This window comes from Coregonus clupeaformis, chromosome 40 (genome assembly GCF_020615455.1).
Source record: "Coregonus clupeaformis isolate EN_2021a chromosome 40, ASM2061545v1, whole genome shotgun sequence".
NCBI classification, from domain to species: domain Eukaryota; kingdom Metazoa; phylum Chordata; class Actinopteri; order Salmoniformes; family Salmonidae; genus Coregonus; species Coregonus clupeaformis.
Genome location: NC_059231.1, coordinates 9884261 through 9905317, shown reverse-complemented (window position 1 = coordinate 9905317; position 21057 = coordinate 9884261). Strand labels below are relative to the sequence as shown.

The 21057-nt window shown below is 44.5% G+C and overlaps 2 protein-coding genes across 3 annotated transcripts in view; both read right to left on the bottom strand.

The window, feature by feature from the left end:
* fer1l6 (fer-1 like family member 6) overlaps positions 1 to 15097 on the bottom strand; it is a 47890-nt gene extending 32793 nt beyond the window's left edge. For both annotated transcript variants that reach the window (XM_045212074.1, XM_045212075.1), the window contains exons 1-12: positions 15055 to 15097; positions 14726 to 14834; positions 13871 to 14075; positions 13492 to 13612; positions 13079 to 13179; positions 10442 to 10532; positions 10215 to 10334; positions 9936 to 10088; positions 9442 to 9625; positions 8869 to 8993; positions 8416 to 8550; positions 7933 to 8082 (exon numbers count right to left, since the gene is read on the bottom strand). In XM_045212074.1, coding sequence (XP_045068009.1) covers positions 7933 to 8082; positions 8416 to 8550; positions 8869 to 8993; positions 9442 to 9625; positions 9936 to 10088; positions 10215 to 10334; positions 10442 to 10532; positions 13079 to 13179; positions 13492 to 13612; positions 13871 to 14075; positions 14726 to 14834; positions 15055 to 15078 — 1518 coding nt within the window. In that variant the 5' untranslated portion in view covers positions 15079 to 15097. The remainder of the gene's footprint in view (positions 1 to 7932; positions 8083 to 8415; positions 8551 to 8868; positions 8994 to 9441; positions 9626 to 9935; positions 10089 to 10214; positions 10335 to 10441; positions 10533 to 13078; positions 13180 to 13491; positions 13613 to 13870; positions 14076 to 14725; positions 14835 to 15054) is intronic.
* A 133-nt stretch (positions 15098 to 15230) lies between these two features.
* On the bottom strand, positions 15231 to 17202 carry LOC123482897 (fer-1-like protein 6). Its single transcript, XM_045212019.1, has 4 exons — positions 17198 to 17202; positions 16924 to 17110; positions 16318 to 16510; positions 15231 to 15430 (listed from the first exon to the last, which is right to left on the bottom strand). The coding sequence occupies exons 1-4, from the start codon at positions 17200 to 17202 to the stop codon at positions 15231 to 15233; spliced, it is 585 nt and encodes a 194-aa protein (XP_045067954.1).
* Between the last annotated feature and the right edge of the window lie 3855 nt (positions 17203 to 21057).

Sequence of the window (21057 nt, the reverse complement as noted above, 5' to 3'; positions counted from 1 at the left end):
ATGAATTCCCCTCGACTCAGATATACTGCACTATGAATTCCCCTCGACTCAGATATACTACACTATGAATTCCCCTCGACTCAGATATACTGCACTATGAATTCCCCTCGACTCAGATATACTGCACTATGAATTCCCCTCGACTCAGATATACTGCACAATGAATTCCCCTCGACTCAGATATACTGCACTATGAATTCCCCTCGACTCAGATTTACTGCACTATGAATTCCCCTCGACTCAGCTTTACTGCATTATGAATTCCCCTCGACTCAGATATACTGCACTATGAATTCCCCTCGACTCAGATATACTGCACTATGAATTCCCCTCGACTCAGCTTTACTGCATTATGAATACCCCTTGACTCAGCTTTACTGCACTATGAAATCCCTCGACTCAGCTTTACTGCACTATGAATTCCCCTCGACTCAGCTTTACTGCACTATGAATTCCCCTCGACTCAGATATACTGCACTATGAATTCCCTTCGACTCAGCTTTACTGCACTATGAATCCCCCTCGACTCAGATATACTGCACTATGAATTCCCCTCGACTCAGATATACTGCACTATGAATTCCCTTCGACTCAGCTTTACTGCACTATGAATACCCCTTGACTCGGATATACTGCACTATGAATTCCCCCGACTCAGCTTTACTGCACTATGAATTCCCCTCGACTCAGCTTTACTGCACTATGAATTCCCCTCGACTCAGCTTTACTGCACTATGAATTCCCCTCGACTCAGCTTTACTGCACTATGAATTCCCCTCGACTCAGCTTTACTGCATTATGAATACCCCTCGACTCAGCTTTACTGCACTATGAATTCCCCTCGACTCAGCTTTACTGCACTATGAATTCCCCTCGACTCAGCTTTACTGCACTATGAATTCCCCTCGACTCAGCTTTACTGCACTATGAATTCCCCTCGACTCAGCTTTACTGCACTATGAATTCCCCTCGACTCAGCTTTACTGCACTATGAATTCCCCTCGACTCAGCTTTACTGCACTATGAATTCCTCTCGACTCAGCTTTACTGCACTATTAAATCCCCTCGACTCAGCTTTACTGCACTATGAAATCCCCTCGACTCAGATATACTGCACTATGAATTCCCCTCGACTCAGCTTTACTGCACTATGAATTCCCCTCGACTCAGCTTTACTGCATTATGAATACCCCTCGACTCAGCTTTACTGCACTATGAAATCCCCTCGACTCAGCTTTACTGCACTATGAATTCCCCTCGACTCAGCTTTACTGCACTATGAATTCCCCTCGACTCAGCTTTACTGCACTATGAATTCCCCTCGACTCAGATATACTGCACTATGAATTCCCTTCGACTCAGCTTTACTGCACTATGAATCCCCCTCGACTCAGATATACTGCACTATGAATTCCCCTCGACTCAGATATACTGCACTATGAATTCCCTTCGACTCAGCTTTACTGCACTATGAATACCCTTGACTCGGATATACTGCACTATGAATTCCCCCGACTCAGCTTTACTGCACTATGAATTCCCCTCGACTCAGCTTTACTGCACTATGAATTCCCCTCGACTCAGCTTTACTGCACTATGAATTCCCCTCGACTCAGCTTTACTGCATTATGAATACCCCTCGACTCAGCTTTACTGCACTATGAATTCCCCTCGACTCAGATTTACTGCACTATGAATTCCCCTCGACTCAGCTTTACTGCACTATGAATTCCCCTCGACTCAGCTTTACTGCACTATGAATTCCCCTCGACTCAGCTTTACTGCACTATGAATTCCCCTCGACTCAGCTTTACTGCACTATGAATTCCCCTCGACTCAGCTTTACTGCACTATTAAATCCCCTCGACTCAGCTTTACTGCACTATGAAATCCCCTCGACTCAGATATACTGCACTATGAATTCCCCTCGACTCGACTCAGATATACTGCACTATGAATTCCCCTCGACTCAGCTTTACTGCACTATGAATTCCCCTCGACTCAGCTTTACTGCATTATGAATACCCCTCGACTCAGCTTTACTGCACTATGAAATCCCCTCGACTCAGCTTTACTGCACTATGAATTCCCCTCGACTCAGATATACTGCACTATGAATTCCCCTCGACTCAGATATACTGCACTATGAATTCCCTCGACTCAGATATACTGCACTATGAATTCCCCTCGACTCAGATATACTGCACTATGAATTCCCCTCGACTCAGATATACTGCACTATGAATTCCCCTCGACTAAAGCTTTACTGCACTATGAATTCACCTCAACTCAGCTTTACTGCACTATGAATTCCCCTCGACTCAGATATACTGCACTATGAATTCCCTTCGACTCAGCTTTACTGCACTATGAATCCCCCTCGACTCAGATATACTACACTATGAATTCCCCTCGACTCAGATATACTGCACTATGAATTCCCCTCGACTCAGATATACTGCACTATGAATTCCCCTCGACTCAGATATACTGCACAATGAATTCCCCTCGACTCAGATATACTGCACTATGAATTCCCCTCGACTCAGATTTACTGCACTATGAATTCCCTCGACTCAGCTTTACTGCATTATGAATTCCCCTCGACTCAGATATACTGCACTATGAATTCCCCTCGACTCAGATATACTGCACTATGAATTCCCCTCGACTCAGCTTTACTGCATTATGAATACCCCTTGACTCAGCTTTACTGCACTATGAAATCCCCTCGACTCAGCTTTACTGCACTATGAATTCCCCTCGACTCAGCTTTACTGCACTATGAATTCCCCTCGACTCAGATATACTGCACTATGAATTCCCTTCGACTCAGCTTTACTGCACTATGAATCCCCCTCGACTCAGATATACTGCACTATGAATTCCCCTCGACTCAGATATACTGCACTATGAATTCCCTTCGACTCAGCTTTACTGCACTATGAATACCCCTTGACTCGGATATACTGCACTATGAATTCCCCCGACTCAGCTTTACTGCACTATGAATTCCCCTCGACTCAGCTTTACTGCACTATGAATTCCCCTCGACTCAGCTTTACTGCACTATGAATTCCCCTCGACTCAGCTTTACTGCACTATGAATTCCCCTCGACTCAGCTTTACTGCATTATGAATACCCCTCGACTCAGCTTTACTGCACTATGAATTCCCCCTCGACTCAGCTTTACTGCACTATGAATTCCCCTCGACTCAGCTTTACTGCACTATGAATTCCCCTCGACTCAGCTTTACTGCACTATGAATTCCCCTCGACTCAGCTTTACTGCACTATGAATTCCCCTCGACTCAGCTTTACTGCACTATGAATTCCCCTCGACTCAGCTTTACTGCACTATGAATTCCTCTCGACTCAGCTTTACTGCACTATTAAATCCCCTCGACTCAGCTTTACTGCACTATGAAATCCCCTCGACTCAGATATACTGCACTATGAATTCCCCTCGACTCAGCTTTACTGCACTATGAATTCCCCTCGACTCAGCTTTACTGCATTATGAATACCCCTCGACTCAGCTTTACTGCACTATGAAATCCCCTCGACTCAGCTTTACTGCACTATGAATTCCCCTCGACTCAGCTTTACTGCACTATGAATTCCCCTCGACTCAGCTTTACTGCACTATGAATTCCCCTCGACTCAGATATACTGCACTATGAATTCCCTTCGACTCAGCTTTACTGCACTATGAATCCCCCTCGACTCAGATATACTGCACTATGAATTCCCCTCGACTCAGATATACTGCACTATGAATTCCCTTCGACTCAGCTTTACTGCACTATGAATACCCCCTTGACTCGGATATACTGCACTATGAATTCCCCCGACTCAGCTTTACTGCACTATGAATTCCCTCGACTCAGCTTTACTGCACTATGAATTCCCCTCGACTCAGCTTTACTGCACTATGAATTCCCCTCGACTCAGCTTTACTGCATTATGAATACCCCTCGACTCAGCTTTACTGCACTATGAATTCCCCTCGACTCAGATTTACTGCACTATGAATTCCCCTCGACTCAGCTTTACTGCACTATGAATTCCCCTCGACTCAGCTTTACTGCACTATGAATTCCCCTCGACTCAGCTTTACTGCACTATGAATTCCCCTCGACTCAGCTTTACTGCACTATGAATTCCCCTCGACTCAGCTTTACTGCACTATTAAATCCCCTCGACTCAGCTTTACTGCACTATGAAATCCCCTCGACTCAGATATACTGCACTATGAATTCCCCTCGACTCGACTCAGATATACTGCACTATGAATTCCCCTCGACTCAGCTTTACTGCACTATGAATTCCCCTCGACTCAGCTTTACTGCATTATGAATACCCCTCGACTCAGCTTTACTGCACTATGAAATCCCCTCGACTCAGCTTTACTGCACTATGAATTCCCCTCGACTCAGATATACTGCACTATGAATTCCCCTCGACTCAGATATACTGCACTATGAATTCCCCTCGACTCAGATATACTGCACTATGAATTCCCCTCGACTCAGATATACTGCACTATGAATTCCCCTCGACTCAGATATACTGCACTATGAATTCCCCTCGACTAAAGCTTTACTGCACTATGAATTCACCTCAACTCAGCTTTACTGCACTATGAATTCCCCTCGACTCAGATATACTGCACTATGAATTCCCTTCGACTCAGCTTTACTGCACTATGAATCCCCCTCGACTCAGATATACTGCACTATGAATTCCCCTCGACTCAGATATACTGCACTATGAATTCTCTTCGACTCAGCTTTACTGCACTATGAATACCCCTTGACTCGGATATACTGCACTATGAATTCCCCCGACTCAGCTTTACTGCACTATGAATTCCCCTCGACTCAGCTTTACTGCACTATGAATTCCCCTCGACTCAGCTTTACTGCACTATGAATTCCCCTCGACTCAGCTTTACTGCATTATGAATACCCCTCGACTCAGCTTTACTGCACTATGAATTCCCCTCGACTCAGCTTTACTGCACTATGAATTCCCCTCGACTCAGCTTTACTGCACTATGAATTCCCCTCGACTCAGCTTTACTGCACTATGAATTCCCCTCGACTCAGCTTTACTGCACTATGAATTCCCCTCGACTCAGCTTTACTGCACTATGAATTCCCCTCGACTCAGCTTTACTGCACTATTAAATCCCCTCGACTCAGCTTTACTGCACTATGAAATCCCCTCGACTCAGATATACTGCACTATGAATTCCCCTCGACTCGACTCAGATATACTGCACTATGAATTCCCCTAGACTCAGCTTTACTGCACTATGAATTCCCCTCGACTCAGCTTTACTGCATTATGAATACCCCTCGACTCAGCTTTACTGCACTATGAAATCCCCTCGACTCAGCTTTACTGCACTATGAATTCCCCTCGACTCAGATATACTGCACTATGAATTCCCCTCGACTCAGATATACTGCACTATGAATTCCCCTCGACTCAGATATACTGCACTATGAATTCCCCTCGACTCAGATATACTGCACTATGAATTCCCCTCGACTAAAGCTTTACTGCACTATGAATTCACCGCAACTCAGCTTTACTGCACTATGAATTCCCCTCGACTCAGCTTTACTGCATTATGAATTCCCCTCGACTCAGATATAATGCACTATGAATTCCCTTCGACTCAGATATACTGCACTATGAATTCCCCTCGACTCAGATATACTGCACTATGAATTCCCCTCGACTCAGATATACTGCACTATGAATTAACCTCGACTCAGATTTACTGCACTATGAATTCCCCTCGACTCAGCTTTACTGCATTATGAATACCCCTCGACTCAGCTTTACTGCACTGTGAAATCCCCTCGACTCAGCTTTACTGCACTATGAATTCCCCTCGACTCAGATATACTGCACTATGAATCCCCCTCAACTCAGATATACTGCACTATGAATTCCCCTCGACTCAGATATACTGCACTATGAATTCTCTTCGACTCAGCTTTACTGCACTATGAATACCCCTTGACTCGGATATACTGCACTATGAATTCCCCCGACTCAGCTTTACTGCACTATGAATTCCCTTCGACTCAGCTTTACTGCACTATGAATTCCCCTCGACTCAGCTTTACTGCACTATGAATTCCCCTCGACTCAGCTTTACTGCACTATGAATTCCCCTCGACTCAGCTTTACTGCATTATGAATACCCCTCGACTCAGCTTTACTGCACTATGAATTCCCCTCGACTCAGCTTTACTGCACTATCAATTCCCCTCGACTCAGCTTTACTTCACTATGAATTCCCCTCGACTCAGCTTTACTTCACTATGAATTCCCCTCGACTCAGCTTTACTGCACTTATTCCCCTCGACTCAGATATACTGCACTATGAATTCCCCTCGACTCAGATATACTGCACTATGAATTCCCCTCGACTCAGATATACTGCACTATGAATTCCCCTCGACTCAGCTTTACTGTACTATGAATTCCCCTCAACTCAGATATACTGCACTATTAATTCCCCTCGACTCAGATAAACTGCACTATGAATTCCCCTCGACTCAGATATACTGCACTCTGAATTCCCCTCGACTCAGATATACTGCACTATGAATTCCCCTCGATTCAGATATACTGCACTATGAATACCCCTCGACTCAGCTTTACTGCACTATGAATTCCCCTCGACTCAGCTTTACTGCACTATGAATTCCCCTCAACTCAGATATACTGCACTATTAATTCCCCTCGACTCAGATATACTGCACTCTGAATTCCCCTCGACTCAGATATACTGCACTATTAATTCCCCTCGACTCAGATATACTGCACAATGAATTCGCCTCGACTCAGATATACTGCACTATGAATTCCCCTCGACTCAGAAATACTGCACTATGAATTCCCCTCGACTCAGATATACTGCACTATGAATTCCCCTCGACTCAGCTTTACTGTACTATGAATTCCCCTCAACTCAGATATACTGCACTATTAATTCCCCTCGACTCAGATAAACTGCACTATGAATTCCCCTCGACTCAGATATACTGCACTATGAATTCCCCTCGATTCAGATATACTGCACTATGAATTCCCCTCGACTCAGATATACTGCACTATGAATTCCCCTCGATTCAGATATACTGCACTATGAATTCCCCTCGACTCAGATATACTGCACTATGAATTCCCCTCGACTCAGCTTTACTGCACTATGAATTCCCCTCAACTCAGTTATACTGCACTATTAATTCCCCTCGACTCAGATATACTGCACTATGAATTCGCCTCGACTCAGATATACTGCACTATGAATTCCCCTCGACTCAGCTTTCATGCACTATGAATTCCCCTCGACTCAGCTTTACTGCACTACGAATTCCCCTCGACTCAGCTTTACTGCCCTATGAATTCCCCTCGACTCAGCTTTCATGCACTATGAATTCCCCTCGACTCAGCTTTACTGCACTACGAATTCCCCTCGACTCAGCTTTACTGCACTATGAATTCCCCTCGACTCAGCTTTACTGCACTATGAATTCCCCTCGACTCAGCTTGACAGAATACAAACAAACATATCAATTGCACTATACAGGGAATAGGGTGTCATTTGTGCCTCAAGTCTCCAGTTGTAGACTATACAGGGAATAGGGTTTCATTTGTGCCTCAGTCTCCAGTAGTGTATTTTTTTATTTTTTATTATTATTATTATATATTTTTTTAGTCATTTAGCAGACACTCTTATCCAGAGCGACTTACAGGAGCAATTAGGGTTAAGTGCCTTGCTCAAGGGCACATCGACAGATTTTTCACCTAGTCGGCTCGGGGATTAGAACCAGCGACCTTTCGGTTACTGGCACAACGCTCTAACCCACTGAGCCACCCTGCCGCCCAAGGTATTGTTCTACCTGTATGAGCTCAAAGGCCCCCAGCAGGTCTCCTCCAGACTGGGACCCACAAAACAGAGGACTGTAGTGGAGCTGGGGAGTGGAGTAGGGCTTCCCTGACACCCTCACCACGGGCACTGCCACCGTGCTGCCCAGGTACTCTGCCTTGCCCTGGGGAGGAAAGAAGCAGAAGATACGTGAAGGTGAATAAATACGTGCAACGGGATAGCTACCCAATTTGAATAGCCTGTCCCAACATAAGATTATATATAAATCCCGTGAAGGTCACTGTCCTCAAGGGATTCACTTTAAACCAATATATTGTCACCTTTGATTTGTTTCACCTTTAAACGTTACATTTCAAGCGATTGAACGATATCCCGGGTGCCTGTCTGTTTCTGATCTCTTGCCAGCTTGAGCAACAACAAGAGATCAGAAACAGACTTGGCACTGAGGCTAATGAAACGAAGGCATGTCGTAACGTCAGAGGGGTTATTAGCTCACCAGAGCATCGTCGTCATACACCTCGATGACGATGCACGGTGGCTCCTGCTCCAGGTGTGTCAGGTCTCCATGCAGCGTGACCCGGGTCATCAACAGCATCTGGTTCCAGGTCGGGGTTAATGTCTGGTTGATGATCTAAGAGGGCACAGGGAGAACTTACAGCTACGGCCGGGGTCAGAGACAGAACTTAAGTACCACAGATTGGGTCATAGTTAGTACTTAGAAACATGGCTGGGGTTTAGTAAGTCAGGAAATGAATCGAATGTCCAATTCAGGAATAGAAAAATTCTCAAAGTAAATAGCGCTTGGAAATTTAGCTCATCTATTGAATTGAATGAAATCAGATGGAATTGACCCCAATCCTGGTTAGAACTACACCCATCAAAAGCCCTCTTCTTCTAGGGACCTTCTCTGTAGCTAGATCCCATCCTATGAGAGTTGTGTGGACCTTACGGCGGTGGTGTGACTGTGTGTCAGGAAGGTGACCCTGGCGAAGGGGTCTGAGAGTCCTGTGGAGTCTGCTGCTATCAGCCCTCTAGCCTGGTACATATGGGCTCGCATCTGGAACTGGTGCTGTTCTGGAGGGAGGAGAATCAGGGTATTATTCCCCAATCAATCTCTCTCTCTCTCTCTCTCTCTCTCTCTCTCTCTCTCTCTCTCTCTCTCTCTCTCTCTCTCTCTCTCTCTCTCTCTCTCTCTCTCTCTCTCTCTCTCTCTCTCTCTCTCTCTCTCTCTCTCTCTCTCTCTCTCTCTATTCTCTCTCTCTCTCTCTCCATCCATCCATCCATCCATCCATCTAGATCTATCTATCTAGATCTATCTATCTATCTATCTATCTATCTATCTATCTATCTATCTATCTATCTATCTATCTATCTATCTATCTATCTATCTATCTATCTATCTATCTATCTATCTATCTATCTATCTATCTATCTATCTATCTATCTATCTATCTATCTATCTATCTATCTATCTATCTATCTATCTATCTATCTATCTATCTAATCAATCTATCTATCGTACCTCTATATACCAGATGTACAGGTAGGTTTCCGGGTAGAAACTGCTCCTTAGTGGCGCCCCCTGTGGGTTCAAACCCTCCAGGCAGGTCATCCAGCATATGAGAGGACTCTCTACAGCTGCCCAGCCACAGGTAAATGTCCAGTTTGGCCTGAACTGACCAGCCTGCTACACGCTTCCCTGGGGGCTGGGAAAGAAAAAGGAGGGGACATGATCAGACTGTGTGTTTGAAATGGTGCCGTAACCACAATATAGAACATTACTCTGACCAGGGTCCTCATAGTGCAAATCACTTCTCTTATAACTGGTATATAAAACCCATGAATTCAAATGTAAATGAGCTAAATTATATGGAAAAATACAGTATGCTTTCTACCCTGCCTGTTTGTAAAAAATTATGAGATGAAGCACATCCAAAATAATTGGAGAGGTGCTGGAAAACAGAACAGCCACGACCGCTGTGACCGCTGCGTGTCTCTTTATTTCTGGTGCCATACCTTCAGGAATAAAGTCTGGATCTTGCCACAGTCTCTGCCTCTCTCCTCAGGGCTGGCAGAGTAGAGCAGGTCACGGGCAGCGATGCGGGCATACGCCACACGCTTGTTGTTACTCAGCATCCACACAAACACATCTGGGATGGTATGCTGTGGCTAGTAGAGAGAGAGAGGAGAGAAACCAGCTCAGTGTCATCTCAGGGATACACACTGTCAATATGCTGCTCTTACATAAACAAACACACACACACACAGACAACATACAAGAACAGACGTGCATACCTCTTCCACTAGGAATCTCAGTTTCCGTGTGAGTTTTAGAGCCTCCTGCAACGTCTCCTTCATACTGCGAGCCTTCCTCTTCCCCTCGGAGATGGTTTCTGCCTCTCTGACCATACTCTCCTGTAGAATGAACATCATCATCATCATCATCATCATCATCATAATTTAACAATTCTGTCTCTCAGAAGAGTGGACTACAGGTAGGGTCTAGAGGCCAGGGCACCAACCAGCTCCTCTTTACACATGGTCAGGCGTTTCTTATCCAACATGGTCAGATTGTTCCGCCTCACTTCCCCTTCTGCAAAGGCTATGAAGCTCCTGCAAGCAGAAGAGATAGCAATCACACACACACACACACACACACACACACACACACACACACACACACACACACACACACACACACACACACACACACACACACACACACACACACACACACACACACATACACACACACTGTTTGAGTTACTATAAGAACCAGTACATTTGCACCATATAGTCTACAGTGTTGTCAGTATGCACCATATAGTCAACAGTGTTGTCAGTATGCACCATATAGTCAACAGTGTTGTCAGTATGCACCATATAGTCAACAGTGTTGTCAGTATGCACCAGATAGTCAACAGTGTTGTCAGTATGCACCATATAGTCAACAGTGTTGTCAGTATGCACCATATAGTCAACAGTGTTGTCAGTATGCACCATATAGTCAACAGTGTTGTCAGTATGCACCAGATAGTCAACAGTGTTGTCAGTATGCACCATATAGTCAACAGTGTTGTCAGTATGCACCATATAGTCAACACTGTTGTCAGTATGCACCATATAGTCAACAGTGTTGTCAGTATGCACCATATAGTCAACAGTGTTGTCAGTATGCACCATATAGTCAACAGTGTTGTCAGTATGCACCATATAGTCAACAGTGTTGTCAGTATGCACCATATAGTCAACAGTGTTGTCGGTATGCACCATATAGTCAACAGTGTTGTCAGTATGCACCATATAGTCAACAGTGTTGTCGGTATGCACCATATAGTCAACAGTGTTGTCAGTATGCACCATATAGTCAACAGTGTTGTCAGTATGCACCATATAGTCAACAGTGTTGTCAGTATGCACCATATAGTCAACAGTGTTGTCAGTATGCACCATATAGTCAACAGTGTTGTCAGTATGCACCATATAGTCAACAGTGTTGTCGGTATGCACCATATAGTCAACAGTGTTGTCGGTATGCACCATATAGTCAACAGTGTTGTCAGTATGCACCATATAGTCAACAGTGTTGTCAGTATGCACCATATAGTCAACAGTGTTGTCAGTATGCACCATATAGTCAACAGTGTTGTCAGTATGCACCATATAGTCAACAGTGTTGTCGGTATGCACCAGATAGTCAACAGTGTTGTCGGTATGCACCATATAGTCAACAGTGTTGTCAGTATGCACCATATAGTCAACAGTGTTGTCAGTATGCACCATATAGTCAACAGTGTTGTCGGTATGCACCATATAGTCAACAGTGTTGTCAGTATGCACCATATAGTCAACAGTGTTGTCAGTATGCACCATATAGTCAACAGTGTTGTCAGTATGCACCATATAGTCAACAGTGTTGTCAGTATGCACCATATAGTCAACAGTGTTGTCAGTATGCACCATATAGTCAACAGTGTTGTCAGTATGCACCATATAGTCTACAGTGTTGTCAGTTTGCACCATATAGTCAACACTGTTGTCAGTATGCACCATATAGTCAACAGTGTTGTCAGTATGCACCATATAGTCAACAGTGTTGTCAGTATGCACCAGATAGTCAACAGTGTTGTCAGTATGCACCATATAGTCAACAGTGTTGTCAGTATGCACCAGATAGTCAACAGTGTTGTCAGTATGCACCATATAGTCAACAGTGTTGTCAGTATGCACCATATAGTCAACAGTGTTGTCAGTATGCACCATATAGTCAACAGTGTTGTCAGTATGCACCATATAGTCAACAGTGTTGTCGGTATGCACCATATAGTCAACAGTGTTGTCAGTATGCACCATATAGTCAACAGTGTTGTCAGTATGCACCATATAGTCAACAGTGTTGTCAGTATGCACCATATAGTCAACAGTGTTGTCGGTATGCACCATATAGTCAACAGTGTTGTCAGTATGCACCATATAGTCAACAGTGTTGTCGGTATGCACCATATAGTCAACAGTGTTGTCAGTATGCACCATATAGTCAACAGTGTTGTCAGTATGCACCATATAGTCAACAGTGTTGTCAGTATGCACCATATAGTCAACAGTGTTGTCAGTATGCACCATATAGTCAACAGTGTTGTCAGTATGCACCATATAGTCAACAGTGTTGTCAGTATGCACCATATAGTCAATAGTGTTGTCAGTATGCACCATATAGTCAACAGTGTTGTCAGTATGCACCATATAGTCAACAGTGTTGTCAGTATGCACCATATAGTCAACAGTGTTGTCAGTATGCACCATATAGTCAACAGTGTTGTCAGTATGCACCATATAGTCAACAGTGTTGTCAGTATGCACCATATAGTCAACAGTGTTGTCAGTATGCACCATATAGTCAACAGAGTTGTCAGTATGCACCATATAGTCAACAGTGTTGTCAGTATGCACCATATAGTCAACAGTGTTGTCAGTATGCACCAGATAGTCAACAGTGTTGTCAGTATGCACCATATAGTCAACAGAGTTGTCAGTTTGCACCAGATAGTCAACAGTGTTGTCAGTATGCACCATATAGTCAACAGTGTTGTCAGTATGCACCAGATAGTCAACAGTGTTGTCAGTACCATCAGTTTAATGGTCTTGTTTGCGTTACATACCTGGCGTCCGTGATAAACTCCTGAAAGACTCGGCGCATGAGAGCTTCTGTTCCTGGATCTGACAGCTTGTTCAGTTCACCTGTCTTGGCCACACCTTCTTCCTGTGTGGAATATGATGACATCTCTTCAATGACATCACCACAATGACATCATCACTCAAACAGGGTGCAAACACGTGATGGTACCATGACATGGTATTACTATAATATAATAATAATATGCCATTTAGCAGACGCTTTTATCCAAAGCGACTTACAGTCATGCGTGCATACATTTTTTGTGTATGGGTGGTCCCGGGGATCGAACCCACTACCTTGGTGTTACAAGCGCCGTGCTCTACCAGCTGAGCTACAGAGGACCGTGATTGTACACTGTCTAAACCATTTAATGTTAAGTGGAAAAAAGTTACGCACAAACATGACAGCGATGTTCTCCAGCAAGTTAGAGCTGTGCAGACGGTAGGTGCGATCCTCCCAGCAGCTCATTATGTGGACACACGGCTTCCGCTGCTCAATGGGCAGGTACATGTAATACCTGGACACGGACACAGAGTTTTCTACATATGCGACCGTTTTGATGTTGATGCTTTAGACTCCATGGGCTTGGTTTATCAGACACAGATTAAGTCAAATTCTGGACATTGAGGGACAGTTTTCTGGATACATACCTGGACTAAGAGGCATGATCAATGGAGGATTTCTATTGGAAAAAGCTTTCTAGTCCAGGACTTAAAATCTGTGTCTGGGAAACTGACCCTATGTGTACATCAGGATCAATTCCAAAAAGTAAAACCTGTTTCCATCAATTATGAGGGGTTTCTCTGGGGGTGTGGTGGACTGGCATGGATACTGCCAGGGGCCAGGTTTGGGGTCCTGGCGGTCCATCAGGGGGGTGCTGTCAAGATCCTGACCCTCCAAAACCCTCTCTGCTACTGGCTTCTCCTCCTTCCTCCTACTGCTGACCGGAGGGGAGACCTCCAGGACGTTCCCAAAGTTACCTACACACACACACACACACACACACACATATATATATACATACAGACAGACAAGGATAGAATAGAGTAGAAAATAATATGATAAGATAGAAAATAATGGAATATAAAAGAATCGAATAGAGTAGAGTAGAGTAGAGAAGAGAAGAGAGGAAAGGAGAAAAGAAAAGAAGAGAGGAGAGGAGAGGAGAGGAGAGGAGAGGAGAGGAGAGAAGAGAAGAGAAGAGAAGAGAAGAGAAGAGAAGAGAAGAGAAGAGTAGAGACGAGCGAGACGAGACGAGACGAGACGAGACGAGACGAGACGAGACGAGACGAGACGAGACGAGACGAGACGAGAAGAGAAGAGAAGAGAAGAGAAGAGAAGAGAAGAGAAGAGAAGAGAAGAGAAGAGAAGAGAAGAGAAGAGAAGAGAAGAGAAGAGAAGAGAAGAGAAGAGAAGAGAAGAGAAGAAAAGAGTAGAGTATAATTGAAAAGAGTAGAGTAGAGTAGAGTAGAGTAGACGAGACGAGACGAGACGAGACGAGACGAGGCGAGGCGAGGCGAGGCGAGGCGAGGCGAGGAGAGGAGAGGAGAGGAGAGGAGAGGAGAGGAGAGGAGAGGAGAGGAGATTATGTTATGTAATTGATTTATCAATGGATGGATGCATAACTTACCAACAGACAACTCAAAGCTGATGGGTTTGTCTCCTATCTTTCTGTCGATCATCGTGGCCTCGAATACCGTTCCAAACAGCAAAAAGCTGTCCTTGTCATCATCATTGAGCTGAGGGGGGACAGGACAATATAGGTTCAACATTGAAATGAATAGGACTAGAGTGTTCTGTCTATAATGTATTTTTGTATGTGTGTATATACCACAAATAGATTAGCTGTAGTCATGGCGTGAGCTAGTGGGGATCCTAATCAATAATAATGAACCGTTTTTATAGGATCATTACAAAAACAATCTTCCATCATTACCCTCTCTTTATATCTCTCCTCACCTGAGGTGGAGACTCCACTGGCATCACCTCCGCCCCGAGGGCCTTGGCTTTCTCCTCCTCCCCTGCTCCTCCTCCTCCTCCTCCTCCTCCTCCTCCTCCTCCTCCTCCTCCTCCTCCAGCCCCTTTAGGGTCCTTCCCTGCTGCTTTACCTGCCTTGGCGTCCTTCAGAGGTTTGACTAACCGGGACAGCTTAGACTCCCCCCTCCCCCTCCCCCACCCGACAGGATCTCTACAGCCAGCTCCAGATACACCCTGCCTCTCCAGGACACCCCCTCCCCCACCCCCTCGTTCAGTTCGGGGTTGTCATCCACTAGAGAGAAGTTACGGGCTGAACCGTAGATGTTGACCCAGGCCGGACCGAAGGTAGGGAGGAAGCCTGGAGACAGAGGAAGAGATTAGAACACATGACATACTGATATGATAATAACATGCTGTGACTCTAGTGTTTGGTTACATCCCCCAAAAAAATGTCACCTTGTGCTCCACTTTTGGCCAGAGTACTATTGGCACCACCTCATAGGGCTCTGGCCAGAAATAGTGCACTATATAGGGAATAGGGTGCCATTCTCTGGTCTAAAGTAGTGCACTATATAGGGAATAGGGTGCCATTCTCTGGGCTAAAGTAGTGCACTATATAGGGAATAGGGTGCCATTCTCTGGTCTAAAGTAGTGCACTATATAGGGAATAGGGTGCCATTCTCTGGTCTAAAGTAGTGCACTATATAGGGAATAGGGTGCCATTCTCTGGTCTAAAGTAGTGCACTATATAGGGAATAGGGTGCCATTCTCTGGTCTAAAGTAGTGCACTATATAGGGAATAGGGTGCCATTCTCTGGTCTACAGTAGTGCACTATATAGGGAATAGGGTGCCATTCTCTGGTCTAAAGTAGTGCACTATATAGGGAATAGGGTGCCATTCTCTGGTCTACAGTAGTGCACTATATAGGGAATAGGGTGCCATTCTCTGGTCTAAAGTAGTGCACTATATAGGGAATAGGGTGCCATTCTCTGGTCTAAAGTAATGCACTATATAGGGAATAGGATGCCATTCTCTGGTCTAATGTAGTGCACTACATAGGGAATAGGGTGCCATTCTCTGGTCTAATGTAGTGCACTATATAGGGAATAGGGTGCCATTTTGAAAACATCCTATAATTCATCCTATAACATTATGATATCAATCAGTCAACCAATCAATCAGTCAACCAATCAATCAGTCAACCAATCAATCAGTCAACCAATCAATCAGTCATGACTCCTGACCTTTGTCCCCGTCCTGTTCATTGGAGATCCTCCTCAGGTCTATGTAGTGTGTTCCTATGGCCACGTCGTTCATACTGCCCTCGTCCCAGACCTGGATCTTAAGCCGCTGACACAGAGGAGGGAACATCTCCGTAAACACTATCTGCTCGTTCCACACAGGGTCTGCTGTACTCTTCTGGGTGGACGTCCTGCCCTGTAACAGCAAAACATAGAGAGAGACATGAAGTAGCTAGGGCCAAGTGTTTTTCACACTGGCCTGTTTTTGTAGCCTGGTCCCAGATCTGTTGTTGCTGTCTTGCCAACTCCTATGGTCATAGTCACGTGTGACAATACAGCACAAATAGATCTGGAACCAGGCTAAGAATTGTGAAAACTGATGTATTTCAGTAAGGTCCTGCTGTCTGAACACCTCATGCACAAGTGTCTGTCTCTCGCCTTACCAATAACATTTACATTTACATTTACATTTACATTTACATATACGTGGTCTGTCTCTTTATCAATAACATTTACATTTACATTTACATATACGTGGTCTGTCTCCTTATCAATAACATTACTGTAGCATCATGTACTAGAGTGTCTGTCTCCTTATCAAAACGTTACCATCTGTTTGAAGAAGGACACCACCACGTATGGGTCTATGAGGGCTGTGTTTTCCCCTATGAAGGCCTTGGTGACGTTAGCCATGATGGAGGAGTTGTTACGAGGCAGACCCTCTGCTCTATACACCTTCACATAGAACCTGGCCCAGGGACGCTCTGAGGGGAACCCCTCGGGAACCAACAAGTTCCTGGGTAAAAGGTCAGAGAGTGAAAAAAAATTGAGAGAGAATGGCATCTGAAATGACCAGCTTCCTGGACTAGCCTTCTGGACTAACCTCATGGACCAACCTCCTGGACTAGCCTCCTGGACCAGCCTCCTGGACTAGCCTCCTGGACTAGCATCCTGGACTAACCTCCTGGACCAGCCTCCTGGACTAGCATCCTGGAATAACCGATTGGACAAGCCTCCTGGACTAACCTCCTGGACTAGCCTCCTTGACTAGCCTCCTGGACTAACCTCCTGAACTAGCCTCCTGGACTAACCTCCTGAACTATCCTCCTGGACTAATCTCCTGAAAAAGCCTCCTGGAATAAGCTCCTGGACTAGCCTCCTGGACTAACCTCCTGGACTAACCTCCAGGACTAGCCTCCTGGACTAACCTCCTGGAATAATATCCTGGACAAGCTTTGAGTTGATAGCTTAGGAGATGAAAACTACTGGTCTAGCCTCCTGGACTAACCTCCTGGACTAACCTCCTGAACTAGCCTCCTGGACTAACCTCCTGAACTAGCCTCCTGGACTAACCTCCTGGACAACCTCTTGGACTAGCCTCCTGGACTAACCTCCTGGACTAACCTCCAGATCTGTTTGTGCTGTCTTTTTAACTTCATTGCTGTACTTGAATTTAATTGAATTTATTTGGGTAAAGACATATACAGCAAGATAACCATTGTATTCCCAGAGGATAGCAGAGTGTAATGAAAACCATATACAGTACCAGTCAAAAGTTTGGACACACGTACTCATTCAAATAAAATAAAATAAAATGGTATTTGTCACATGCGCCGAATACAACAGGTGTAGACCTTACAGTGAAACGCTTACTTACAAGCCCTTAACCAACAATGCAGTTTTAAGAAAGAATACCCCCCCCCCAAAAAATAAAAAAATTATAATTGTAAAAAGATAAAAAATAAATAAAAATACTATATAAAATTATACTAAATAAAAGTAACAAATAATTAGCTGGAGTCTTTGACAATTTTTAGGGCCTTCCTGTATAGAGGTCCTGGATGGCAGGAAGCTTGGCCCCAGTGATGTACTGGGCCGTACGCACTACCCTCTGTAGTGCCTTGCGGTCGGAGGCCGAGCAGTTGACATACCAGGCAGTTATGCAACCAGTCAGGATGCTCTCGATGGTGCAGCTGTAGAACCTTTTGTGGATCTGAGGACCCATGTCAAATCTTTTCAGTCTCCTGAGGGGGAATAGGTTTTGTCGTGCCCTCTTCACGACTGTCTTGGTGTGCTTGGACCATGTTAGTTTGTTGGTGATGTGGACACCACACGGCCAGGTCTCTGACCTCCTCCCTATAGGCTGTCTCGTCGTTGTCGGTGATCAGCCCTACCACTGTTGTGTCATCGGCAAACTTAATGATGGTGTTGGAGTCGTGCCTGGCCATGCAGTCATGAGTGAACAGGGAGTACCCCTGAGGGGCCCATGTGTTGAGGATCAGCGTGGCAGATGTGTTGTTACCTACCCTTACCACCTGGGGGCGGCCCGTCAGGAAGTCCAGGATCCAGTTGCAGAGGGAGGTGTTTAGTCCCAAGGTCCTTATCTTAGTGATGAGCTTTGAGGGCACTATGGTGTTGAAAGCTGAGCTGTAGTCAATGAATAGCATTTAGGCAGGTTACCTTAGTGTTCTTGGGCACAGGGTGGTCTGCTTGAAACATGTAGGTATTACAGACTCAGTCAGGGACATGTTGAAAATGTCAGTGAAGACACTTGCCAGTTGGTGAGCACATGCTCGGAGTACACGTGCTGGTAATCCGTCTGGCCCAGTGGCCTTGTGAATGTTGACCTGCTTAACAGTCTTACTCACATCGGCTACGGAGAGCGTGATCAAACAGTCATCCGGAACAGCTGATGCTCTCATGCATGTTTCAGTGTTACTTGCCTTGAAGCGAGCATAGAAGTAATTTAGCTTGTCTGGTAGGCTCGTGTCACTGGGCAGCTTGCAGCTGTGCTTCCCTTTGTAGTCTGTAATAGTTTGCAAGCCCTGCCACATCTGACGAGCGTCGGAGCCGGTGTAGTACAATTCGATCTTAGTCCTGGATCTTAGTCAACTTTTTGGACGAGATGGGTCCCATTATGCCTGGCGAAAACAAAACACTGCATTCCATGAATTCTGCTCTGTATCAGAGAATTCTACAGGAGAATGTCAGACCATCCGTCTGTGAGCTGAACCTGAAGCACAGCTGGGTCATGCAGCAAGACAATGATCCAAAACACACAATCAAGTCTACATGAAAATTGATAAAAAGCAACAAATTGGAAGTTTTGGAATGGCCTAGTCAAAGTCCAGACCCTAATCACAATTGAGATGTTGTGGTAGGACTTGAAAAGAGCAGTTCATGCTTGAAAACCCACACATCACTGAGTTAAAGCAGTTCTGCATGGAAGAGTGGGCCAAAATTCCTCCAAAGCGACGTGAGAGACAACTACAGGAAGCATTTGGTTGGAGTCATTGCAGCTAAAGGTGGCACAACCAGTTATTGAGTGTAAGGGGGCAATAACTTTTTCACACAGGGGAACTGGGTGTTACATAACTTTGTTTATGAAATAAATGAAATAAATATGTAATTGTTGTGTTATTTGTTCACTTATGTTCCCTTTATCTAATATTAGGTTTTGGTTGAAGATCTGATAACATTCAGTATCACAAATATGCAAAAGTAGAGAAAATTAGAAAGGGGGCAAATACTTTTTCATAGCACTGTACATGTGGGTAGAGTTTATTTTTATATTTTTTTACACTGTAGAATAATAGTGAAGACATCAAAACTATGAAATAACACATATGGAATCATGTAGTAAGACAAAAAGTGTTAAACAAATCAAAATATATTTTATATTTGAGATTCTTCAAATAGCCACCCTTTGCCTTGATGACAGCTTTGCACACTCTTGGCATTCTCTCAACCAGCTTCATGAGGTAGTCACCTGGAATGCATTTCAATTAACAGGTGTGCCTTCAAAGTTAATTTGTGGAATTTCAACAGGACAATGACCAAACACACATCCAGGCTGTGTAAGGGCTATTTTACCAAGAAGGAGAGTGATGGAGTGCTGCATCAGATGACCTGGCCTCCACAATCCCCCGACCTCAACCCAATTGAGATAGTTTGAGATGAGTCGGATGGCAGAGTGAAGGAAATGCAGCCAACAAGTGCTCAGCATATGTGGGAAGTCCTTCAAGACTGTTGGAAAAGCATTCCAGGTGACGCTGGTTGAGAGAATGCCAAGAGTGTGCAAAGCTGTCATCAAGGGTGGCTATTTGTAGAATCTCAAATATAAAATATATTTTGATTTGTTTAACACTTTTTTGGGTTACTACATGATTCCATATGTGTTATTTCATAATTTAGATTTATTCACTATTATTCTACAATGTAAAAAATAGTACAAATAAAGAAAAACCATTGAATGAGGAGGTGTGTCCAAACTATTGACTGGTAGTGTATATACAGTACTACATCAACAAAAGGCTTTGTTATATACCAGAGGAACCTCCTTCCTGCATGATAACAGGCTTTGTTGTGTTTATTTTACCCTATTACTTTGTATTTGGTGATGATAAGTAGGATTACTCATACTTTAATCTCACAAAGCCAGACGAGTGTCTCTGAATAATGCTATAATGCCATGTTGCTATATACTCATAGGCCTGCTACTTAAAGATACCTGTCTCCATGCTGCTACTTAAAGACACCTGTCTCCATGCTGCTACTTAAAGTTACCTGTCTCCATGCTGCTACTTAAAGACACCTGTCTCCATGCTGCTACTTAAAGACACCTGTCTCCATGCTGCTACTTAAAGACACCTGTCTCCATGCTGCTACTTAAAGTTACCTGTCTCCATGCTGCTACTTAAAGACACATGTCTCCATGCTGCTACTTAAAGACACCTGTCTCCA

Bases quoted from the DNA above. Each gene is read 5' to 3' on its own strand.
- LOC123482897 (XM_045212019.1), bottom strand. The intron at 16,511-16,923 runs GTAACGTTTTGA...TTGCTGTTACAG, and splicing joins TGTCCTTCTTCAAACAGATG to GGCAGGACGTCCACCCAGAA. The intron at 15,431-16,317 runs GTCAGGAGTCAT...CTCTGTCTCCAG, and splicing joins TGAACAGGACGGGGACAAAG to GCTTCCTCCCTACCTTCGGT.